The 23,456-nt window shown below is 39.8% G+C and overlaps 2 protein-coding genes across 4 annotated transcripts in view; one reads left to right on the top strand and one right to left on the bottom strand.

Annotated features, from left to right (window-relative positions):
• tmem178bb (transmembrane protein 178Bb) overlaps nt 1-19,576 on the bottom strand; it is a 115,305-nt gene extending 95,729 nt beyond the window's left edge. Inside the window, exons 1-3 of one of the 2 annotated variants that reach the window (XM_074698135.1) lie at nt 19,335-19,576; nt 15,613-15,743; nt 14,713-15,372 (exon numbers count right to left, since the gene is read on the bottom strand). In XM_074698135.1, the coding sequence (XP_074554236.1) occupies nt 14,713-15,094 (382 nt within the window). In that variant the 5' untranslated portion in view covers nt 15,095-15,372; nt 15,613-15,743; nt 19,335-19,576. Of the gene's footprint in view, nt 1-14,712; nt 15,373-15,612; nt 15,869-19,334 lie in introns of those variants that run through there. The other variant, XM_074698134.1, reaches the window with a different exon arrangement.
• Nucleotides 19,577-19,787: 211 nt separating this feature from the next.
• mrps33 (mitochondrial ribosomal protein S33) lies at nt 19,788-22,997 on the top strand. 2 transcript variants are annotated; one of them, XM_074698453.1, is made up of 3 exons: nt 19,788-19,933; nt 20,679-20,931; nt 22,040-22,990. In XM_074698453.1, the coding sequence occupies exons 2-3, from the start codon at nt 20,717-20,719 to the stop codon at nt 22,143-22,145; spliced, it is 321 nt and encodes a 106-aa protein (XP_074554554.1). In that variant the 5' UTR covers nt 19,788-19,933; nt 20,679-20,716; the 3' UTR covers nt 22,146-22,990. The 2 variants fall into 2 exon arrangements, with proteins under 2 accessions (XP_074554554.1, XP_074554555.1); XM_074698454.1 differs by having other exon boundaries at nt 19,808-19,933; nt 20,710-20,931; nt 22,040-22,997.
• The last annotated feature ends 459 nt before the right edge of the window (nt 22,998-23,456 follow it).

Below are 23,456 nucleotides of genomic sequence, written 5' to 3'. Positions count from 1 at the left end.
CTGACATTGCGGAGGCTGTGCAAATGTAAATATAATGATTCTTTTTCTATTTTCTATTTTTTGTATTTGTTCAGTTGACAGAATTGTCTAAAAAGGTAAGAGAAGAGATCATAGGCGTGTGCAAACAAGGGAATGGATGCAAATTGATATCAAGGGCACTGCCTCCTCTACTTACTGTTTTAGCTCCTAACTTGCAGTGTTTGCAAGTTAGGAGCTAAAACAGAAAAAGCTACATCACCTGGTCGTATTAGAAAAAAGGAAGCTATCAACCACTACTACCAGATTCCTAAGGAGGCAGGTGGTTAAAGACCCATAAGTGGCTATAAAAGACATTTCAGTTTGTATATTAAGGTGCACACTTCATGCTAAAGTCCTCTGTTGTTGAACTCCAGGATACACACCATTACTGAGCCACAAGTATAAGATCATCTATCTCCAGTATGTTCAAAATCATATAAATAAGCCACAGAAGTTTTGGGATTCTCTTCTGTTGAGCAATGAAATGAAACTGGAAAGAACACCCTGCTTTCATTGAAGCATGGCGGTGCCTCAGTGATGCTCTGGGGCTGCTTTGTTTCTTCTTGTACTGGAAACCTTAGGTTAGACACAGTATGGATTTAATCCAGTATCAAGAAATCCCAGGAGAAAATGTATTGCCCATAGACTGTATAAAACACGGGTGCAGTCTCCTCAACGTCACCCGTTCCTAGGGATGGGTATCTTTCACATTTGGAACGATACGGTACCAATACCTGGTGCCTGCCAATCGATATCGGTACTCAACGGTACCAATTTTCAGTACTTTTCTGTGTTTGTGTGGGAATAAATATTAATTTGTTTAATAATTAAATCTCAAAGTTTTTCAATTTAACATATTTATTATTTTACATATAACCTTGGAATGCTGTGTTCATGTCCAGCATGGAAAATCACCTACTCTTCCACCCCCTGACGGACACAAGGATGCATCTAGGTACCTAAACATGGTACTATTTGTTTTTGCATGAATTGGTACTCGGTACCATAGACTAAATTAGGCCGGTACCTATAAAAGTACCTAATTTTGGTACCCACCCCTACCCGTTTCTGAAACGGAAAATGAAGCACATTGACTATTGCGGCCATATTGGTAGTGGCAAGGGCTTTGTGTACAGTTTTAGGGCGTCTGTCAGTCACGTGACCTGAGCTGTGCCTCTGATTGGGCAAGCTTGTGATCTTAAAATCCTCTGAAGTGCTGAGTTAGAAAAAAAATTCACCCCCATACAGTGTGTGCTGATAGTAAAATTAGCAATTCAGACAGGGGCCTTTTTATGAACCAGGCTGTAAATAGGTTAATTTCTACTTTGAAAACGGCTTTTTTAGCTTGGTGTGTATGTGACTTCCTGTACTTCTGGAGCCAGCCTCAAGTGGACACTCGAGAAACAGCAGATTTTAACACTTCCGCATTGTCGCATATTCGTAGACCAGAGGTTCCTGCTTGGTCTTGCCATGTGAGAGAAAGCTGAAGCATGAGTGTTGATAAAGGACAATAATCCAAAGCTAACTTCAAAGTCCACCTTGGGTTCAGAGGCTATTAAAGTTATCTTACTTAAACCTCAAATAAAAATCTTTTTTGGACTTAAGAAGGTGGTTGCAACATGCAAATCCAAGAGTCTTGGTGAACTGGAAGCCATTGCCCATGAGGAATTCGCTAAGAATTGCTGCCAGAAGCTGGTTGACTTTACATTTTTTTCAGCAGGTCATGTCCTGTAATCAAAGTTTGATAAGATTGAGTCCAAATATAGGTCAACCCAAATAATTAGAGTTTATAGAAGTCTATTTTTTCTTAAGCGTTACTGTACAAACTTTTTTTTTTGTTCATGTGCATAACATCTGTTTACTAATGTTTGGTGTTGTGGCTCATAAAACTTAATGTGACTGACCTGGCATTAAAAAAAAAGAAACAGCCAAAGGTCAATGGCTTCAAATGATAAAACTTCCTGTTCTGTCACCAGCTCCTCTGTAAATCCTTCTTTTCCTTGTTCAAACTCCCCCTGACTTCACTGCAGCTTTATCATCCTGCAAACACAGGATGATGTCGCCATGGGAATGCTGTCTCTCTTTCCTCGCCTGTCGTCATCCCGAGCGGGCGGCTTTGTTGTCTCACCTCCTGACATTCAGAGAAACACTCGTCCTGATCCCCTCTCTCCTCGCTGTCAGCTCCGCCACCGGCTCAATCTGCCTGATTATCATCCGTCAAACAGTCACTGCATGTTACCATGACGACACAAGCCTGGGATGAGCAGGGTGTTTTTCTGTTGTGAGGAAGCTGATGATGCTGTTGATGATGATGATGCTCTGATATGGTCTCTTTAGAGTTAATTGAGGCTGCAAAGGAGCATCTCTGCTTTGAATTCAGGCGATGTTTTGAGCACAAAGCTAAGCTAACTGCCTCCTTTCACTGGATGCTCTGAAGGCACAGTAATGGACTCTTTATGGGACATAAGTGTTGTTTTGTCCAGCGGTCCTGAGCAGAAAAAAGGCCTTTTCTTGCGAGTGAGCAGCTGCAGACACAGAGCTCCCTTCATGCAGCAGAATAAGGCTGTGATTGATGCGGGCTCTTCCTTTGGGCTCACGGCGCTCTTTGACTTGATAAGCCGTTGATTAAACGGGCCGGCCAGAGGAAGACGAGACTGAAGAGGCGCCGCAGGACAGAAAATGGCCTTCTGAAGAATGGAAATGTCCTCGGATATGAAATCAAACATGGTTTTCATTCCGAGCGCTTCAGGAAGTCTGTGCAGTGTTTTTTACACTGACTGTCTGCTATATGAACTCTATTGAACTCGACACACTGTCTGATACTGTGTTCAACTTTCAACCAGAACCTGACAACTTTTAACAGTCTCTAAAGATTTGAGGCCTATGCGCTAATCCTCTCAAAGCTTTACCTAAATGCACTCATGACAAAGCCTTAGTCATCCTATTCAAAGGCTTATTTTGTTAATAAAGCAATTAGCATCTACAGAGAAATTTGGGAGCCTGATAAAGCAAGCATTGCATTCCAAAATATCCATTCAAAGAAAGCCTTTGTGGACCCTGAGGACTGCTACAGATCAATGATCTAGCCAGCTAACAGGCCAAGCTACATGTTTCCAGCACCAGAAGAAGCAACAGCAACCCAAGAGCGTCACTGAGGCACCCCCATGCTTCTTGGATCATCCTTTGCACCACTCATTTCCTTTGAGGTAGCCCTCAGTTTTAAAAAGGTTGGCAACCCCTTCTCTAGACATACAGCTGATCTAGAATCCAAAATAAAATCTTTGTTTTGTTATCCTTCCACAGAACAGTTCCAGAACTTCTGGAGCCAGGTGAGCAGTTAAGTTAAAGATTCATCCAACTTTTTCTTCCCAAGTTTTCAATAAATGTCTAATCACCCTCATCACAAAATGTAGGGTGATATACTCAAACCATTACAGCTGTAATTTAGACGTAGTAGCCTGAGCAACTTCAACACCTGATATCCTTTAGTTTCAGTATAGAATACTCTGGATATTAGCAGTCAACACTGCACACTGCAGCTCGCTCCTCAATCATGGCTTGGCCGAGAGAAAACCTCCAAAATGTTCCTGTTCAGTAAATCGAAAGGACGTGTCACACACAGCTGCAGAATATATAAAAGGCTGAACTAACTCCTCCTCTGAACACAGCCCCCCCTTTTTTTTTTTTTTTTTTTTTTTTGGAGGGGGGGGGTTCATGCCTTTGATAAGATTGAAGAGTACAAACAGTGAACGGTTAGAGTGGGGAAGTGGGGAAAAGACATGCTGGAAACAGGCTACAGGCTGGATTCACACCCAGGCCACCTGCTCGAGGACAATCAGAGATTCTACGGTGTCAGCACAACATTAGTTCTCTTAATTTTTATTAATTCATTTTTATTTATTTATTTTTTATTTATTTAGTAGTCTGAGACATTTTGGCTAGTCATGTATCAGCAGGAAACAGTTCGGATATAGAGCTTAAGCAGGAGGAACAAAATCTACTGTAATGACATCAGTGGTTATATGAGGACAATTTAGATATCCGCTTAAAGAGAAGCTTACAGTCTGTTCTGGATCAAGCATCGGAAATGATGAATTCCATCTCCATTCAACAGACAAACATTTTAAAAGTTGTTTTTATCTCATTGAAGTCGGACCAGACAAAGCTGAACTTGTGACTAATGTGTATCATGATGTTATTTCGAGTTTCCGATTTCTTTCTAGTTCATATCACTGAAGTAAGTCTGAGTGACACCTCCGCGTAACTTACTATTTACAGTGAAACTGAGACTTTTTGCACACTTCTTTTTCTCGCAAGACTTATCAACTTCAAATCAGACCGGCGATAATGCATTATGATTTCCCAATGAATTAATATTCATTCTTAAGGGCAAATGTTAAAAAAAGGAAGGGAAGAAACCCAAACTGCTCTTACAGAGCCCATCTCATTCTGTTTCATTGAAACATGATAAGTCCACTCACAATAGATTCCTTTCCAGATATGACTGACGAAAGACTTTATAATTATGCTTACCAGATGACTAGTGTTTTGTTCTGATTTTTAATAAACCAGATACTATTTATTCAGAAAGAGTTAAGATGATTTTATGAGTCATTAAAATGTACTTTAGTCAGTTTAAGACAGTTGGTGACAGCGTTACCATCATTATTATGTTATCATCCTCTTCCTCCTGCAGAGAGATAGTGTGTGTGTGTGTGTGTGTGTGTGTGTGTGTGTGTGTGTGTGTGTGTGTGTGTGTGTGTAATCCCCACACATTATGTGTCCGGTCTGTCAGAGAAAAGTGCTTTATGTTTTATTCATATTGTATAAATCAATTTTTAGTGCATCACTGATGTGTGCAGCGTGTTCTCATGTTTGTGGGTTTTATGAATACTGTGTGCACTGTGTGTGTGTGTCTTTATGTGCACACGCTGCCCTCTGGCTGCACATGCTCAGTGTATGTCTGTGGGAGAGAGCATGAGGTCATCAAACATTCATGTCGGCTGTGTGGAAACAAACCACATCATGCTCTGTCCTCCTCCTCCTCCTCGAGTCTCTCTGACTCTGACTCTCCCTGTAGTCACACGAGTCACACTCTGACTGCGCCATGACTAAGTCTCTCTCTGGACTTTCCAACAAACAGACACACATCCACACTCAATAATCTCACAAAGACAATCAAGGCTTTTTTAACCTGAAGTGCAGCTTTGCAGCCTGCACACTGAGGTGAACCCTCCTTCAGCACTTAAGGACTTTTCCTGCAGATGCACTCAGAAAAGACATAATTCAAGAGTGAAAACCCTGGTGACAACAGGACTCAGACCACTTGTCTGCGGGCAATTATTCAGCAAATACTCTGTCAGTGAGAAATTAAGATATTCTGTGTCATCTTAAACTACAGACTGAACAAGATTCCACTGAGATCTAACTTGTAGACTTCTGCAAACGAGCCTGAATAATTGTGTAGCTGCAGCAGGTGATCAAATGCTGAACGACACAGCCTTCAGATCCATCTGCAACTGATTGATTACATCAGGTTGAATTTTCTCCCTGCAGAACTCGACTTTTGTCACGGTGTGCCGGATGCCATCTTTGGATCCTGGAGACAAAAAGACAGTGTGTGTTGTGCTGTGTGCTTTTCATTAGTGTCAAGGTGTAAATGTGCACAACCTGCAGGGGCACTAATGAGCGGAGAGCTGCCTTCACTTCAGTCTGAATAATTTAACAGTTTCCAGGAAGACCGGGGTGTGTGTCTGGTGTGTGTGCAGCTCAAGCCGCTACACACCTGCTCACCTCTAATGATAACTTCACCCTGCATACAGCACAAACACAGCAAGTGTGAAAATTGTGGATCACTGTATATGATGCGCATAAACAGCTGTAACATCATTGGTTAGTTGCCTCAAACTAACCCTAACCCTTTCTAATCTTTTTTTTTTTTTTAATCTTGGAGCTGGAGGTGAGAATATCTGTTTGAAGCTGGTAGAAGGTGAGACGTTTGCAAAAGAAACACTTTTTGTAGTTTTCACAAAGCGTTGTTGAGATACCAGAGTTTCGTGTTTCACTATGTGAAAGAGAGAGAAACACATTTGATCTTTAGGCACAGGATATGGAATCTGAAACCATTTGGTAGCAGCTTGCAGTAGAGCAGTGCCAGCCACAAGTGTTTTATCAAGCCTCGGCTGCACACAGAAGGATTCTGCTGTTAGCTGACAACTGTTCGGCTTTAATAAATCTCTATAAACTAATGTTTTAATACTCAATTCTATGACCAGGTCTCCAGCCTGCCTCATGTCCCTATTCCCAAGATTCAAGACCCAACTTGACCTCAGACTCAAACACGGACTGCATTCAGACTCAGAGTCAGTTTTCCAAACCGCCCACGGCATTTTGGCCGAAATTTAGTACGTAGTAGGCAGAATGCCTCGGATGTCCTACTGATCCAGGAAAATTTCTCAGCATGCAACTGACCAGTCTACCTGGCATACTGTTTCCCACAATGCACGGTACTAATTCTGTTTGTCAATACAGGTGGCAAGTTTTGGTGAATTATGCCAATCTACTGGAATGAGTCGGCATTATAACTACAATACAACAACACTAACGTGAGACGGTCAGTTAGAGAGTTAAGTAATACCAAAGAAACGCAAGTAAATCTCATTACTTCTAGTTATAAAAGAGGCGTTTACTTTAACAGATTCATTAAAGTCCATAAAGTAAACCACTTATTTACTTTTTCAAAATCATAAGTAGATTATATAGAAGTGGTTTTTCCATCAGCTGTAAAAACAAAAATCCCTTCCAGATTTATTTTCAGTAGAAAATATTACTTTTGGTGTAAGATTAAAAACCAAATATGATGATTCGGCTATGATATGATTAACAAAATAACTGAAATGTCAACATCTACCCCAAGTTTGTATTGTACCTCTGTAATAAAGGCAAATTGAAATCCATCATCTGTAGCTCAGAGTAGTATACTACATAACAGACCAAACAGAACAGTCATACTACATATTACATGCAAAAGTAGTAGGCAGTATGCAGTGCCACAAACTACATTTACATGTAGTATGTAGTAGGCGGTTTGGAAAACAGCCAGAGTTATGGATTGCAGAAGACTGTACTATTTGTTTTCAGTCTTTCTTATGAGGCCTTGAAAGAGTTTGTGCCGTCACATGTCTACCTGCATGTGCATGGCTTCCTGTTCATCAACAATTCCTGCCAGAATGACTTAAGTGATGCCACAAATTGTGATCATTGCTTTCACAGACGATACAGACAGAGGAAACCAGCCTGTGCAGTGTGTAAAAGAACAATCAGAGAGTAGATGAGGACAAGTTAAAACCTGCACTGCAAAAACAGAAATCTTGTATTGGGATTTATTATGAGCCACATTCACCTGACAAGTCCAGAAAAAAAGTCTTTTCACAAGTGAAAATATGATGCTAAATTCTGCCTGGTAAGAAAAATGTGCTTGTTTAGTTTCTTGTATCAAGACACTGATCTGTAACTCAAAACAAATTTCTTCTTAACTCAATGGCAGATTGTTTTAATAAGAAATTCAATTTTGTCTTTTAATATCTTTAACTAAGACATTTTGCCTGGACCTGTCAGGTTAATGTGGCTCATTAAGTCTAATAAGACAATTTCTTGAACCGAATATAAGAGATAAAGATTTGCTTAGATATCAGTTTTTGCAGTGTAAGCAGACTTTTGTCCAGTCAATGGGATGCAAAAGTGACTTCAGCTGTTGATGGCGTTACCTTTAGCTAGCTGCTAGCAAACAGAAACAAAATTGTAGTCTTTAAATCTTGATAAAATGTTTAAATGTGGGTGAAGTACAGCTAGTTTTGAGACACACGCAGTGATACCACCTCAACAGAAACGAAGAGCGCACCACCACTTTGGAAATATGTACATCACACAGCACTGGAACTTCATTAATAATGTAAAGCGGCAGAACCAGTCAGTCCAAGTTCCAAAAATGCAACCCAACTAGCGATTCTCTATTGTAAAATAACGTTTGGAAATCAAAGTTTCAAAGCTGAAGAGATCCAGTTAGACCAACTTGTTTGAACAAAAAAAAACATTTAATATCTGATCATTTTTGACTCACAATGAGTCACAAAGACATCATCTGTGTTGAGTATTTGACATTCTATATCCCAAATGTTTGACTCTGGGGATAAAACTTCTTAAAGGAACACCACGTCCTGTGAAATATTGCTCAGTCACCTGAAAAGATCAATTTATGATGAGTTCAAACATGTTCTTCTCTTATCACCGTCACTGTACGTTCTCCACAAAGCTAATTTTCTCTCCATCCAGTCAAACAGAGCCCTCCTCCATGTGTTTGAACTGAGCAGCTTTACCACCACACTCACTGACAGGAAACCCACGTTGCACTTTTAGCGTCCCGTTGTGTCTAATTTTGCCCTCTCCATGATCCAGGGCCCCCAGGGAGCGAGGTAATCCGACCCCGGGCCCCTCCCTGATCACTCCGTTTGGACCAGGCTGTGACCATCAAGACCTGAGGAGCTTTTTTTCTCTTTCTCACAGAGCGACAACAGATGGTACAAGATGAAGAAGCCTCAACCCCCCACCTCCCAAAAAACCCTTTCACCCTTCTTCCTATGTAATCCCCTCCTCTTTCACATCCTTGTCTCTATAAACATCCCCTGCTTCCTCTGTCCTCTCATCCCCTACTCACAAAGACACTGACGTCTGATGTCTCGGCTGTCATCTCTCTCCAGGGGGCTTTTCTTTGAGAGACAGTGAGACGGTTTTTCCTGCATCGTGAGGTCACATATAGAGGAGCGACACAGGATCAAAAACTGAGCCAACATATGCGAAGTGCACAGATTATGCACAGATAAATGGTAATGGCGGTGACACAGTTAGAGGAGACAAAAGCCCTCTGGGTGAACTCAGTTTGTGACTTGATCCTACCTTTGTCTCAGATATGATGTAAGATCTGGTTCATTTTGAGCTCTGCTGAAAGACTTTCACAGAATAATACGTTATAGAGGCCCACACGTTATATTATTTCAACTTATGGATGTTTTTACTGGATTGTTATATTGTAATTCCAGCACATGTTGGAGCGAATAAAATATAAGAGTGATGTCTTCACTACGAAGTACATTTGAGTAACCTTTTTTTTTTTAACTAGCAATTCAGATCACATGCCCATCTTTTAATATCTTGAAATATAAAGGTCAAAACTGTACCAACATGCCTTCTATACATCCTGTTTTGATCAATTGGGTTTCCTTTAATAGTTTATGTTTTGTTTTATGTATAAACTTTACCAAGGTCCTGATTTTATGGGTGATATGACAAAAGTCTATATGGGTGCGTGGGTGATTTGGTGGGTTGAATGCTTTTGGGTAATGTTGTTTTTGCTTTGTTGTCTTATCAATAATGAGTGCTTTTACAGGACACAACAACAACAAAGCACAGAAACATAAAAACAAAACACACGGTTCTAGAGGCACTTTAGTAGAAAGACACCATGCATGAAGACATCAGGAAACAAAGTTAGGGACCCAGACAATACAAGAACCATACAACATAAAATGAGACCAAGAGGACAGAAATAAAAGTCAAAAACATAAAACTCAGTGAGAGAAAGGTTTTAAGTTTTTGTTTTACTCATTTTATTATATATATATATATCAGAAATGAAAACACCTGAGGGTATACCTATGTATGTTACACTGAAGATTTAACGATTAGTTTAAGAAAACAGGTGAAGCAGAATTTATGCACTCAAATCACCTGTAGATCCCTCATTGGAAACTCAGCCTCGGTCAAAAATCACCCTACCGTAATGTTGTTCAGAGTATGATTTACAATGACTCCGATGAATAGGGATGGGTACCGAATGAGGTACTTTTATAGGTACCAACCAAATTCTGTCCAAAGTAGCGGGTATGGAATCACCTAAAATCAAAAGGTATCATGTTTAGGTACTGAAATGCATCCTTGTGACTGTGAGGGAGTAGAAGAGTAGGTGAGTTTCCATGCTGGACATGAACACAGCACTGCAAGTTTATATATTGAGGAATAAATTTATAAAGCTGAAAAAAATATATGCTTTATTATTAAACCAATTGATATTTTTTACCACATAAACACAAAAAAGGACCCAAAAATTGGTACTGTTGAGTACCGAAACTGGTTGCCAGGTACCAGGCACCAGTACCGTATCATTTCAAATGTGAAAGGTACCCATCCCTATCGATGAAGGCCACAACCCAAAACACTTGGTGTTGCTCTTTACTGAATTTTCAAGGCATCTTTTCCCTCTCTGTGAACTTAAAGATAAGACATTTTTCCAGGAAGTCTAATGACACAATTTTGGCCAATAATAACACATAGACACTTGCTTAGATTCCAGCTCTTGTAGTATAAAAAGGGGATGCAATATAGGAACCATTTCCAGCTAAAAGCAGATGTAGGGAATGTAGAAATTGAAAAAAAAAAAAATCTTATATCAACTTTTTGAAAAACCTGCCTCAAAATAAAGCAGCTTTTAGTCGCAACAGCTGCAAAAAAATGTTGAGTATTTATAGTTATTTAGTCCGTATCACCATCAAAACTCAAATTTCTCTCTCAGAAATAGCGCTTATTAACTTATTTATTTAAATAACTGACAGGAAATTTGTATAAAATTTGTGAGGATTCTTTGTTTTTGTCTGTCTTCAGAAGTCTACATTTTCAGGTCATAGGACGATGAGACATTTCATGCTACTCTCTGCTCTTGTTCGGCTTTGACACAGACAACACCAGCAGGATTAGTGGGAGATAAAAAATACCAGTGTTTGGGTGTTTCATGGGATTTGTTGACAGTTAGAAAGCGTTGGTCATCATCCCTTTAACACTGTTTGTATAACCCATGCTCACCCACGCCACCCACACTCGATTCACAAAAACACACAAATACTCTCACCCTGCAGCTGAAAACGAAACTTCAGCGTCTGTGTTGACCTGTTGCCTTTTCGGTCTCCCTGCTGCTTCAGTTCAGCACTTTAGAAAAAGATTCAGAGGAGAATGAGGGATGATCCGACAGAACGCTAACAGCTGAAGCTTCATTAGCGCCTGGGCGTGTGGATAAACTAGAAAGTGAAGTTAAATGTCAAGGCGAGTGAGTATGATACATGCATTTAGATTATGACTCACCCCTGACATATAACCACAAATATCATGTTGATTTATATAAAACAGCTTTAGAGCAAGAAATGACTCATCAGGTATGTGTCGCTTATGTGTCATAGAAGAACTTAGAATAAAGTGTAGCTGGCATACAGTGAGAGTCTGCAGATACAGAAATAATCTGGTGTGTATGCCCGTGATTTGACTTCAGAGATTAAAACAGAATAAAAGTGAAACAGCGTGTAGAGATAAAGCTTTGTGGTGTTTTCCCCTGACTTCTGACCTCAGTGAACACCAAAAAAAGGGGGAATTATGTTCTTTGAGCATGAAAATGGCAGACAGGAAGGGCTTAACATCATTTCTCAGTGAAAGCTGCTGTAACTTTAAAGAAGTGATTTAAAGGCTGGGTAGTTTGAAAATACATGTAAGGCTCATAAAAGCCAAATATTAAACATGAAATTTGGATTGTGCACGTCTGTAGAAAAGATTTGGTCCAACAACCAAGCCCTTAAATCAGCAACAATGGAAGTAGGGGCAGGGTAAGTCAGCAGCAGAGGTAGCAGGAGGAGAAGCATTTGTATCTATTGTGGAAAAGTTCATTTATTTCATTGGTTTGATTCAAAAGTCAAACCTTTCAAAAAACTCATGTATTATATAGATTCAGTACATGGGGTAAATATTTCAAGCTTTTAAATTAAAAAAATAATTTTTTGTTCACTAAATACTTGGTTAGGGGCTCTTATTGTGTCAATTACTGCAATTGTTACTAGAAACAACCAGCCTGTGGTGCTGCAGAGATGTTATGGGAGTCTCGGTTGCTTTCATAGGGACCTGCTTGGCCGTGTCTTGTCAATAATCCATAGATTCTCCATGAGCTCCAGAACCAGTATGTTCAGGTAAAGTAAGACCATGGTCCGCTTTTGGAAATTTTGGCAGTGTCGGCAGATGCCAAATCCGGATGGAAAATGAAACCAGGATCTCCATAAAGCTTGTCATCAGAGTTTTACTTTTTAAAATGAACAACTGAAATAAAGTCACTTTTTGACAAGATTCTAATTTACTGAGATGCACCAATATTTCAATAACCCGCCCTCTAAATATCATAGCAGTGCTGCATCACTAGCTTCAGAATTTAGTGCAGGTTTAATGGCACAGACACTTAAGTTTAAAGTTTATTTGCTATTTGCACAACACTGTGGCTAGGTGTGAAAAGAACAATGACACCTGCATTGTAGTAGAAGTAACATGGGGCAGGAAGAAACAATAGCTAGCAGCTAGTAGCAGTTTTAGCAGGAAGAGAAGTTGTTCTGTAAGTAGCGTTAGCATTAGCAGCAGAAATAGTAGAGGGTTAGCAACAGAACAGAGTAACTAACTTTAGTCCTGTATCCTGAGGTCTTCAGTGATTCCAGCCCCTGAACAGCTGCAGGATTATTGATTACATGTGTTGTTGTAGGACGTCAGTGTATCATGATCCAGCAGCTGAATGTGTTTCATCTGGATCACATTAACAGTTCATGTAGTTCATTCTCCTCACTGACCTGCCCGTGTGAAGTGATTATGAGCTGCATGATGAGCATGAACCTTGCTGTACTCTTCATCCTGACAGAACACAGAGCCAGATCAGACCCTGCTCTCTATGGAGGTATTCATCTGATCACAGAGCACACACACAGAGCTGCACATCACTGCAGATGGAAGACCATCAAGGCCATTGATGCATCCTCAAAGGAGGCACAGCTGCACCGCACACTCACACGCACACAGAGGCATTTAGAGAACACACACATCTTCTCCCTCGCCAGCTTGGACTCAGACCAGTAAACCCATCAGAGAGTGTGTAGAATTTTAAACTACAGGGCGACATTTGTCTGGAGACAGAAATCCAGTTTGTTTGAATGACTTTTATTGGCACAGAGTGACGAGGACCTCCTGGGAAGCTTTAGACTAACAGTAATGGCTTACAATGCATCTTTTTTCCTTTCTTTTCTTTCTACTTATGGTTCTTTTCAACCCGACAGCTCCTTTTCAGTTCATTTCTGCAGGGGAGCCTCCATTTCAGATCAGCTAAACTTTGCCTTTTGATTGGAGTCTTTTAATGAAGTTTCTTCCGGACATCCCTGACTTCCCTTTATTTCTAATGTTTCCTTCTTTCTCTACAATATCATAGAGGGGTGAGGAAAGAGGGGGAAAGAGTTAAAAATTAGTCAAAATATTTAAATGCTCTTTATGTAAATGTCCCTTCTCAATTCAGCATCAGTATACAAATCAACAATCACAACAGATGTCATGCACATCACCCTTAAGGTTCATTCACCTTACGTGGCTCTCCAAATACCCTTGCAATGTCACATTGTATCAATTTTTTTGCACATAAAATATCTATTTTTGTTCTAGCTTGAAAAAAATGAAAACAGGTACACACAGCCCTCTAGTCTTTTGCTTTGATTCTATAATTTTTCAGTTAGATATTCCAATCAGGAACAACTGACACGTGCACTCACTTCACAAGAAACAGCTTGTTCACATTGTCCAAACATCCTTTGAACCAGTCTGTGATCTGAGAGCACAACATAAACCCCACATGTGACCCTCCTTAACAAATACAAGATAGACTTTAGGCTGCATACACTTTATGAATGATTACACAGTTCTAAGCAAGCTGTGCTGCTAGTTCCTCTTAGGGAGGGAGAATAGATGGTAAAGCTATTCTTGGAGTCGGGCAACGTTCCAAATTGCCACCATGTGCAGCACTGTGAGTTCAAATTGTTTCAACTCTGACCTTAGCCGCTGCTGACCTTTCAAAGCACAAGCAGCTATCAGCAGACACCAGAAACAACTAATGCAGGCAACTCTTCAACACATTATTAAAACGTCTCACAACTCCTGCAGAAAAAGCAACCAATGGCAACATTTCAAGAGGCAAGTGGACTAAAGCTCTGAGACTGTAACTGTGACAGACAAAGAAAAAAATGAGACAAATCTGAAGGGTTGGACTAAATAAAATTGGCTACTTACAACTCACATAGCTATCTCAAAATAGCATCTGTCTGGCTTTACAGAAACTTCACCCCTGTGAACTTGTCAACTGGACCTGGAATGGGGTCCATGTTTTGCTGCCAGCCTTTGAGCCTCAGAATCCAGAATTGGCCCATTTGCAAGCGACAGATTAGTTCACAGGTAAGTAAATTTTCTAACATAAAGAACATTGCAGACAGATCCAGAGGTTGAACAACATGAACCACTGATGGACGTAACAGCACACAGGCCTCCGTCCTCTCCTCCAGCGTCATGATGAGCATGCAGCATGAAAACAACAGGCAGCTGCAGGCCCTTCATCCCTCACACTCTGACACTCTGCATGCCTTCACACACTTTCACACACACACACACATACACACAGAGTAACAGAATACAGCCCCATGCCCTTGTTCGCCCTCTGGTCCAATGAACCCTCAGTATAGAGCAGAGAAATGTTGTCATGATAAATGTCACAGAAGCAGCTTTAGCTTCTGTAGCTGTCTACCATCAGCTTACCTTTCCGGATCAGGTCCTCTATCTCCTGGTCGAAGCCCAGCCTGTGGCACTTCCTCCACAGCCCCATGTTGGTGGAGTTATACTGCCGGCTGCACTCATCCGCGGCGCTCATGGCGAACAGCTGCCTCCGGTTCCGGGCCAGGAGCAGCTTCTCCCCCCAGCGGGGCGGGCTGCTCCGGCTGGCCCGCAGCGGCAGGCTGTTGTTGGGGATATAGATGAAGCCTGGGTCCTTACGACGGCTGGAAAAGCTCCGGCAGCGGTCCCGGTACCTCCTAGCGTCGGTTTCGTACCAGTGGTCGGAGCACATCGCCACGGCCAGCATGCCCAGGGCGCACAGAGACAGAGAGAGCCCGGCGTACAGCAGCAACTTCCCGGCAGCCATGCTCGCTTCTGTCACAGCCGCATCAGCACCTCGACAGACGGACAGCTCCTCTGCGGCGTCCCGCCAGCTCAGCTCACATCACCGCTGGAGCGACGCGCCGGGACCATTACCGAGGAGCTGGAGACGGAAAAGCTTTACTGTGACGAAGCTCAGCGGTAAAATAAAACCATAAATCCCTTAATGGCAACGTCTTTTCCTCGTACGCGGCGCTGCAGCAGCTCGGCGGAGACAGAGGACTCTTATCTCATCTCAGACAAGAATTGCCAACATCCATCCACCTGACAGGGACACACCAACATGCAGAAACATCAGCAGTCAGATCTTTATATAAACTGATTCATTTTACACAGATCACCCCCTCACTGCATCACCCACCCACTAAAATAAACGATGCATTAAAATCAGCAGCTGTAGACAGAAAGAGAAGATCGTGCAGCTGTATCTAGACAAACACTGAACCGGGAATCATAAACGTCTCTTTAATGACACGAACCCGGATTATTAGTATGTAAATGTACCTCATGTATCCGGATCACCGCAGTCCGTCAGCAGAGGGGCAAAGTGGAGCTCAGTCAGCATCCCCAGCACGTCTGAAGGATGACGGCAGCTGCTTCAGAGCAGGCCAGAGCACGAGCCAATCACCAGCAGGCTGTTTGCACGAGCACAGCGTTAGCTAACAGGCTACATCACGTCTGACACCACCTTAAAACACTACCAAGGCTCCTACAGCTGTTTACAAAATACACCACTATCTATGGACATCATCACACACTGTGTAGTTCATTCGAGTTAAGGTGCTGCTAAAGACGGAAATGATCGAAAAAACACTAAAAATCTTATTTCATACCTAAAACCCACACCAGGGGCGCATAGCAGTATTTATTTTTTGATAAAAAAAAATTGACAACTCATCTTTTAAAGAAAACTTGTGATAAGATCTGGTTTCAAAGTTTTCATAACATTCACAGTCTTTATAGTATCCTCATTTAAACTGCTATGTGACTGGTTAAATTTCTGCCACTAATTATTAGCATTGTTTGTAAGTATATTTGGGGTTTTCACCAAAACTTTTTGGAGGCCTTTACCTCAGAACAGAACTTGGAAATTTTTCATCATCTTGACCTCTAAAATGAAAGCCCCCACCACCTTTCAAACCTATCTTTATAGCATTTACTTCTGTTTCATGCCTGTTTTTTTTTTTTTTTTTTTTTTTGATTGTTTTTTGCAAAGGTCTGTTTGGGAATTAAACAGGTAAGAGAAAACATACTAATAAAGATTTATGTAAGGTGATATCTTACAATTGTGATAAATGGTGAATATAAAAATAACCATCAAACTCACTTGATAAACATTCAGGACTTGGTTACAAAAAGCACATTTGCGGTCCAGATCCTCTTAAGTTTTACACCTTTAAGAAATTAAAATAACTCCTTATCATAATCACTCTCAGACAATATTTTCTTTTTAAGCTTATAGCATTTATTAACTCAATTTAACCTGAACTGTTTTCATTTTATTTTATTTTATTTTCCCATTTGCTTTTACTTATTTTTTAGTTTAATTTTGCAGATTTTGTTTGTTTGATTTTTAAGCTTGAATGTATGGTGGGTGCTATATAAATAAAGTTGAGTAACAGTAGGTATTTTGACTTTTACATCCACCATCATGTGTCCCTACTTAAATATTTTGTCACACTCACATTTGGTTAGGTGTTACGTTCTGAGGAGCAAAGGACATACATGATCATAAAAGACATATTAGAAAATGGTGTGCAGCATGCAACAGTGCAAAAGATCCTGTGCAATGACTATTGAGTATTGACCCTCCACCTTGTTTCCTCTAATGCTACCACAGCTCCATAGGCTTAATGAAGTGTCTCACCCACTGTTTTCTCTTTGCTATCTAAATATTTACATGTTTTATAATAAAATGCACAATTTCAATGATGGGATAATATATTACAGTAATATAAGGTGGGGTATTGCTTTTATTCCTCATGCAAAGCCCCAGATCAAAGAATACACAAACTAAACTGGATTGCAAGAAAAAGAAATGTATCTCCTTCTTCAGCACCACGGACAGCTCCATGGATTTATCAATACACAGCAGAGTCAGGTCGCTGGTATTTCAAAGAAATGATCTGAGTCATAGATTGTAACACTCTCCAGCCAGATAAAGAATCACTATGTCAAGAGGACCTGACAAACAACCGAACAACTCCCCTCTGCTTGTCCACTCCCTGCTGGGATGTGAGGATGGAGGGCAGCAGGTTGGGTAGGGCGATACATTATGGTCAGTGTCCCCACAGAGAAGAAGCATTCCTGGCTAAAAACTAACACTAATGTTAGGCTGTGTGTTTGTTGATGACAAACACATTCCCCACATTCTGCAAGTCACTCATGGATGTATTACAGAACTTTATCTGAATCAGAAACCAAAGGTGGTTGTGCTCTAATGGAAGAGTATGCACCCAGTGAAGAAACCCATAACATTAAGTCATCACTCAAACATTTATAGGGCAGGAGCAGCAAGAGCAAGCAAAGCACAGAAGGGGTTATGAAATGGGCACCTTCCTGCCCTGGTGTTTCACAAAGTTAGACCCACAACACCTCAGGGAGGCTGAACGGTTATTTTCTGTGTCCCTGAACCACCTCTTTTCAAGCTAGCTTTCTCCATACATCATGGTGGAGAAGAAGAGCAAAAATATCAGAGACAGTATGTAGAGATTTCATAAAGAGAACAGAAAAGGCAGAGCCAGGATGAGAGGCTATTTGGGCCAAGATTCAGCCCAGTGAGCCTGTCAGTTCACTTCCTCTCATCCCTCATTCTAATGAGGGATGAGAGGAGGCCAGGCTGCAGCTGGACAGGATCTCAACCCCATCATCCTTGAATGAGGACTTCAAAAATGTATTTCAACGAATCTAAAAGCTGTGTATCTCTAGTTTGGAGCACCTGGCTGATACTGTTGGCTATGGGCTGACTTGGCAGAAGTCATGGGATCAGTTACATTTTAACTATGATGTCCTGGATTCAGGAGACCTATCAATTTATGTATATACACTGCAGTATGAAGTGTGTTTAATGTTCAAAACAATCTGAAAAATGCCTAATGTGCCCAATATGCCACTAGCTACATGTTGTTACACAAAATCCAAAGGCTTACAAACTGGAACAGATTTCAGTTTATTTAAAGACATATGGAAGCTGCACTTTTATAACACAGAGGTAGAGAGAAAACCAAATTGTGGCACAGGAGTTTTTAATTGACCTGTTCCACCCGGTGTGCTCTGACTCTGAGTTTAATAGAGCGTTAACTTCCTGTCAGTGTCAATCTTCTGCTGCAGGGGAAGTTATAAAAGTGTCCAGAAAAATCTACAGCTGTTGTTTTGTTTTTGAATATCTGGCACCCTCTGCTGTTTGAGACTATAAAGTCACTTGAAGAGATCTTTGCATTAGAATAGACTCAAAAAAGTCAAATAAGTCAAAGACAGAGGAGAAAACTTGTGGCATATACTTACAATATTACAATAAACTATATCTTCAAGGCGGCATTATTTTACACAGTGGATTGTATTTTATTGTTTTTGATAAAAAAAAAATTAAGAAACATAAAAATTGTACATCATTGGTGAGATAGAGGGTGGATGTTCTTTAAAAGTAAATATCTTATAAACTCAAGTCAGAATGGAGGAAACTGAAAAACCTGTTAAGAGTGCCATCTTATGGCATGGAAAATGGATAGACTACAATGGGTAGTTTGGGGTCTTTTTCATATTGTAAAAACGAATATATGTGTCTTTGAGTTCCACATTGGAAGGTAAATGTGCGATGCGTTGGCGCCCCCTGTGTTGTCTTTGAAAAACCTAGATACTGGATGATAAGCATGGGTCAATACCACAAAAATTGGTCTTGCACCTGCCAGAAATAGGCACATATCTTTAACTGTGTGAGGCAACAGTGTTCATCTTTAAAAGTCTGAGAGGAGAGGAATTAAACCTTCTTAAACCCTGCAGTACAAAACATTAACGGCACATCAGATAACATAGGCACATGCTCCAAAGTCTCGTTTTATCATCTAAAAATCATAAATACCAAATTATCCTAACCATGTCCTATAAGGCCATAATCATGAAATAAATTAAATTTTTACTGAAATTTCTCCGGCCGAATCGAAGTAGTGGAGAGATCAAACAATCATTGCCTTACTTAGTCGCTACCTTGACCAAAAAAAGCGGCTAACCTCTTGGTGAAATCAGATGTGACAGTTTGGTTTCTTGGTAGCATGTCTTTTCTTGGGCCGCTCCTCCGCGTTTAGTGTAAATGCGTTGATGTGTTCTCATTTGATTTATTTTCCTCGCTTCTTTATTAAAGTGTTAACGGAATCTTAAAATAAAACTTAAGAAAAAATCACCAAAATATTTTTTTTGAAACTTACAAGCTAACGGGCACTAATTGCCGGAACATTTCACGGACGGAACGTTGTTTGAGAAGTGTGACACACAGCGGACCTTTTTGAGCGACGGGCATCTCGCGAGTGCTCTTTTAAATTAAATTGTGAAAAAACACAAAAGGTTTATCTTATCAGTTCAAATGAACTTATTTAGATATATTTTGGTTCTTTTTTAGTGACTTTAACAAATATTGAGATTTGATAATAAAATACTACTTTACCATTAAACCGGAAGTGAAACAAAAACAACCAATGGGTTGCACAGACATGTGTCATGCGTAGTAGAGTTTTGCATGGCAGTATGGCGTGTGAAGGTGAATGTTAGCTTCAACATTTGTACAATTTAATCTCTTTTTTGTCTATCTCTTAACGGATAAATACACTTAAAGGTAAGAAAAAACACTTAATCTACTGTTGTTAGAGCGCTCAGAGCTAATTGAGCTCATGAATAGATGGTAATCATTACGATATCCATGAAGACTGTTTTAGATATGCGTTACATAGATGTGCTCCTACGTTTAGTACACAATCAATCATAGAAGTGATTGAATTCAAAGAAAAAAAAAAGTCAGCAACATGTTGTGAAAAAGGATAAAGATGCATAAAAGCTGATGAAGAACGAATGTTTCAATACAATAAAACCTACACTTTGTACATAATCTGAATAGTTTTGAAGGCTCCGAATATTGTTCTCTGTTACGCTGTAAAGTATTTAGGATACAGCCATCATAAAGACACCGGGGCATATTTGCATTTATTAAATAACAAACAGAGGTCTTTTTGTTGAAGCATTACACCATTTGATCACAAAATCATTTGCAAATTCGTTGTACGTGTTGCAATGACAAAGAAAGTTCTAATCTAAAATGTTAGAATAGCTGAGGATTTAGTTATTGTTTGGTTTCCCGTGATGCTAGACGTTGGTAATGATTTTTTTTCTTTTTAGTTGTTTGATTTTAGAACCAATTTGCAAACTATTTCAGCTCATGCATGCAGCTCCAGGCCACACATCCAAGCTGAAATCTGTATGTTTTGTGTATGTGAAGAGTTTAAAAGCACAGGGTCAGGCTTTGACAGTTTCAGAATCTCCTTCAGTCTTCAAGACATGTTGCCCCTCCTCCTTTTTTGTCATAGTTACACACCCAATCCTTCCCATCCTGTGCAGCAGGACCATGGCTGGTCTGTCAAACTATGCCCTGCGTATGGCCAGGTTGAGCGCTCAAATCTTTGGGGAAGTCGTTCGTCCCACAGACTATAAGTCAATGAAGGTGGTGCAGCTGTTCAAGGAGCCCCCCATGGCCAAGAAGAAGGAGGTGTATGACTGGTACCCACAGCACAAGATTTACTACGCCATGACCCAGAAACTCCGCTTCATGGGACTGTTCAGGTATGCAACAACATGTGTGTGGTATTCTGGGAAACAAAAATAAAAAGAAAATTTATGAAGCATTTCTATCCATGCCCATATTAATGAACCATGGAAAATGGTTAGACAGTCAAACACATCTCCATGCTAACCAGAAATGGTGACTCTGATAGTACTTTAGCAGGATACAAATGTGACTTGAGACTAGATTCAGACAGGCCTTTGAAGGACTTGAGACTCGACTCAGATTTGTGACATCCTTACAGTATTCTCATTTTTCCATTATGACTTATCTACAATATAGGATGAATATCTTCTGTGCTTTTTGTCCAGACTGCTACACTCCACAGCTGACACTATCACCTGCAGATACTCTTGTTTTGTGCTCTTGATTCACAGACAACAACAACGTTTTACTCGCCAATTTAACATATTTGTTATTCATTTAAGATCAGTGTCAATGATCAGTTTGTAAACACTCACTCCATACCTCCAGTTTGCAAAATATTTCTATTTCATGCCCTTCAGGTAATTAGAGGGAGATCCACACAAGTCTTTCAGTCGTCTAAGCCCCTCATGTTAGTGTAATACTGGAGGTCAGTAGTCTCAGCTGGCTGCGGAATCCTAGTTATGGATCAGCAACCTTCATTGGTGTCATGAAAGCTCCAATCAGCAGCTGTTTATAAGCCTTGCATCTCCTGAACCAGGAAGTAAGGCTGCAGGTAGACAGCGGTCCAAGAGACCACAGACTTATCAGAGACTTTACTTGTTGTTGCAAAAAGGTTCTTGTGCTGATTTCTGTTCAGCATAAAATTAAGTGTATTAATTGAGCAATTCTTTAAAAGCAGTTTAATAGGAGTTTGAGATTTGAGATGATTTATTATTGGTTCAAATGTTTTTGGCCAGGTTTTCTCTTTCATACCATAATTAATCTTGTGTTTTTGGTTATGATTTTATGATACACAAGTCCAACATCTATCATCAATAAAATTCAAAATATATATATTTTGTGATTCTTGATAAATTTAGAGACACTCACCAAATATGTGCTTTTTTGTGTCTTTATTACAGCATCAATTGCTTTTTATTTACAAAAAAAAATGTTTCAATAAAATTGTTTCACTTGTAGAGATGAACACGAGGACTTCAAGGAAGAAATGCGTCGCCTGAGGAAGCTGAGAGGAAAAGGGAAACCCAAAAAAGGAGAAGGGAAGAGAGCAACAAAAAAGAAATGAGCTGCTTCTCCATCTTCACAGTGAACTTTAGTTTCTTTTTCTTTCTATGGAGAGAGACGACCTTGAACTGTGGACACTGAGTGGGGAGGGAGGTTGATCTTGGAGGATACTATTTGCTGAGTGGACCAGAAGAGTTTCTCCCTTTCTCACATGAAACATCCTCAGTTGTGTTTTGCTAATAAAGTTTATTCCATTTGTTGTTGAACAGTGTTTGATTGCTGGAATTTAACTCATGTGGTCCTGTCATAAATATTCATGGATTTATCATGAGAAAAAATTGTTTGCTGAGAAGAAAATGATGTATAGATGGGCAAGTTCATGTTTTCAAATCTATCTGAGTGAGGAGATTCAAAGTTTTTTTCTGTGTGCTGCTCAGAGACATTAAATACCAACACAGATCACCGTTGACATGTTTGTTTGCTTAACACAGATTTAGATGGAAGTGGAGATATTTAACCTCAATTTTCTGAATAAAACTGTATTTAGCTTTTTTTAACATAAGGGGAAAAAATGTTTGACCATCATTTTTTAACATTTTAAAAGCTCTGCATTCTGAAGTCTGGTTGGACTGTAGAAGTTGTATGAATATGTTTTAGACAACACAGTGAATGGTGAGAAGATTAGTGTAAACTACCACCATGAAACAAACATGGGGCTCAAAAATGATACTGTGGGACGGCACAATTTAACTTTACTAACAAAGCTCTAATTATAAACAGTACAAAATCAAACCAAAAAGAAGGAATAAAAGAATGATATCAATAAATAATACACTGCTGGACAATACAGTTACAGCAATAAAGTAAAGCTATACATTAATGCATGTAATTGAGTGTTAGGAGTTGTAACATCTCTGAAACAAGAAAGACGGGAAGTCTGCATCACTGTACAGAAGGCTTATAGGTCATGATTAAATATATTTCAATTCCTCAAGATCTTGACATACTTTTTCTTGTTCTCTTAAAAAGAGCTTTAAAGCTCTTTTATGGCCGATAACAAGATAGAGAACATGAGGAAAATAATAGAGTAACTCAGAAATAAATACAATGACCTATCAAGAGAACTACTGAGTCAACTTATCTCAGGATAACAGTAAATTAAATGAAAGGTTAGGGTTTCTGTGTCTCTTAGCAAAATAGAATTGAGGATATCCAACGTCAAATAAGATTTACTTAAAATTAAAAACATGCTTTTATGATTACAAAAACAATCAAATTAAATTAGTTATATTTTTGTAAAAGACTGGATTTGGCTGTTGCCACTAACAGTGTAAAAACAAACTTCATCTAACTGCTGGTGGTTAAAAAGTTT

Source organism: Halichoeres trimaculatus, unplaced genomic scaffold, assembly GCF_033239565.1.
Source record: "Halichoeres trimaculatus isolate MK-OKI-2021-1 unplaced genomic scaffold, fHalTri1.1 fHalTri1_scaffold_21, whole genome shotgun sequence".
Taxonomy (NCBI): Eukaryota; Metazoa; Chordata; class Actinopteri; order Labriformes; family Labridae; genus Halichoeres; species Halichoeres trimaculatus.
This window is presented reverse-complemented; position numbering and strand designations above follow the sequence as displayed.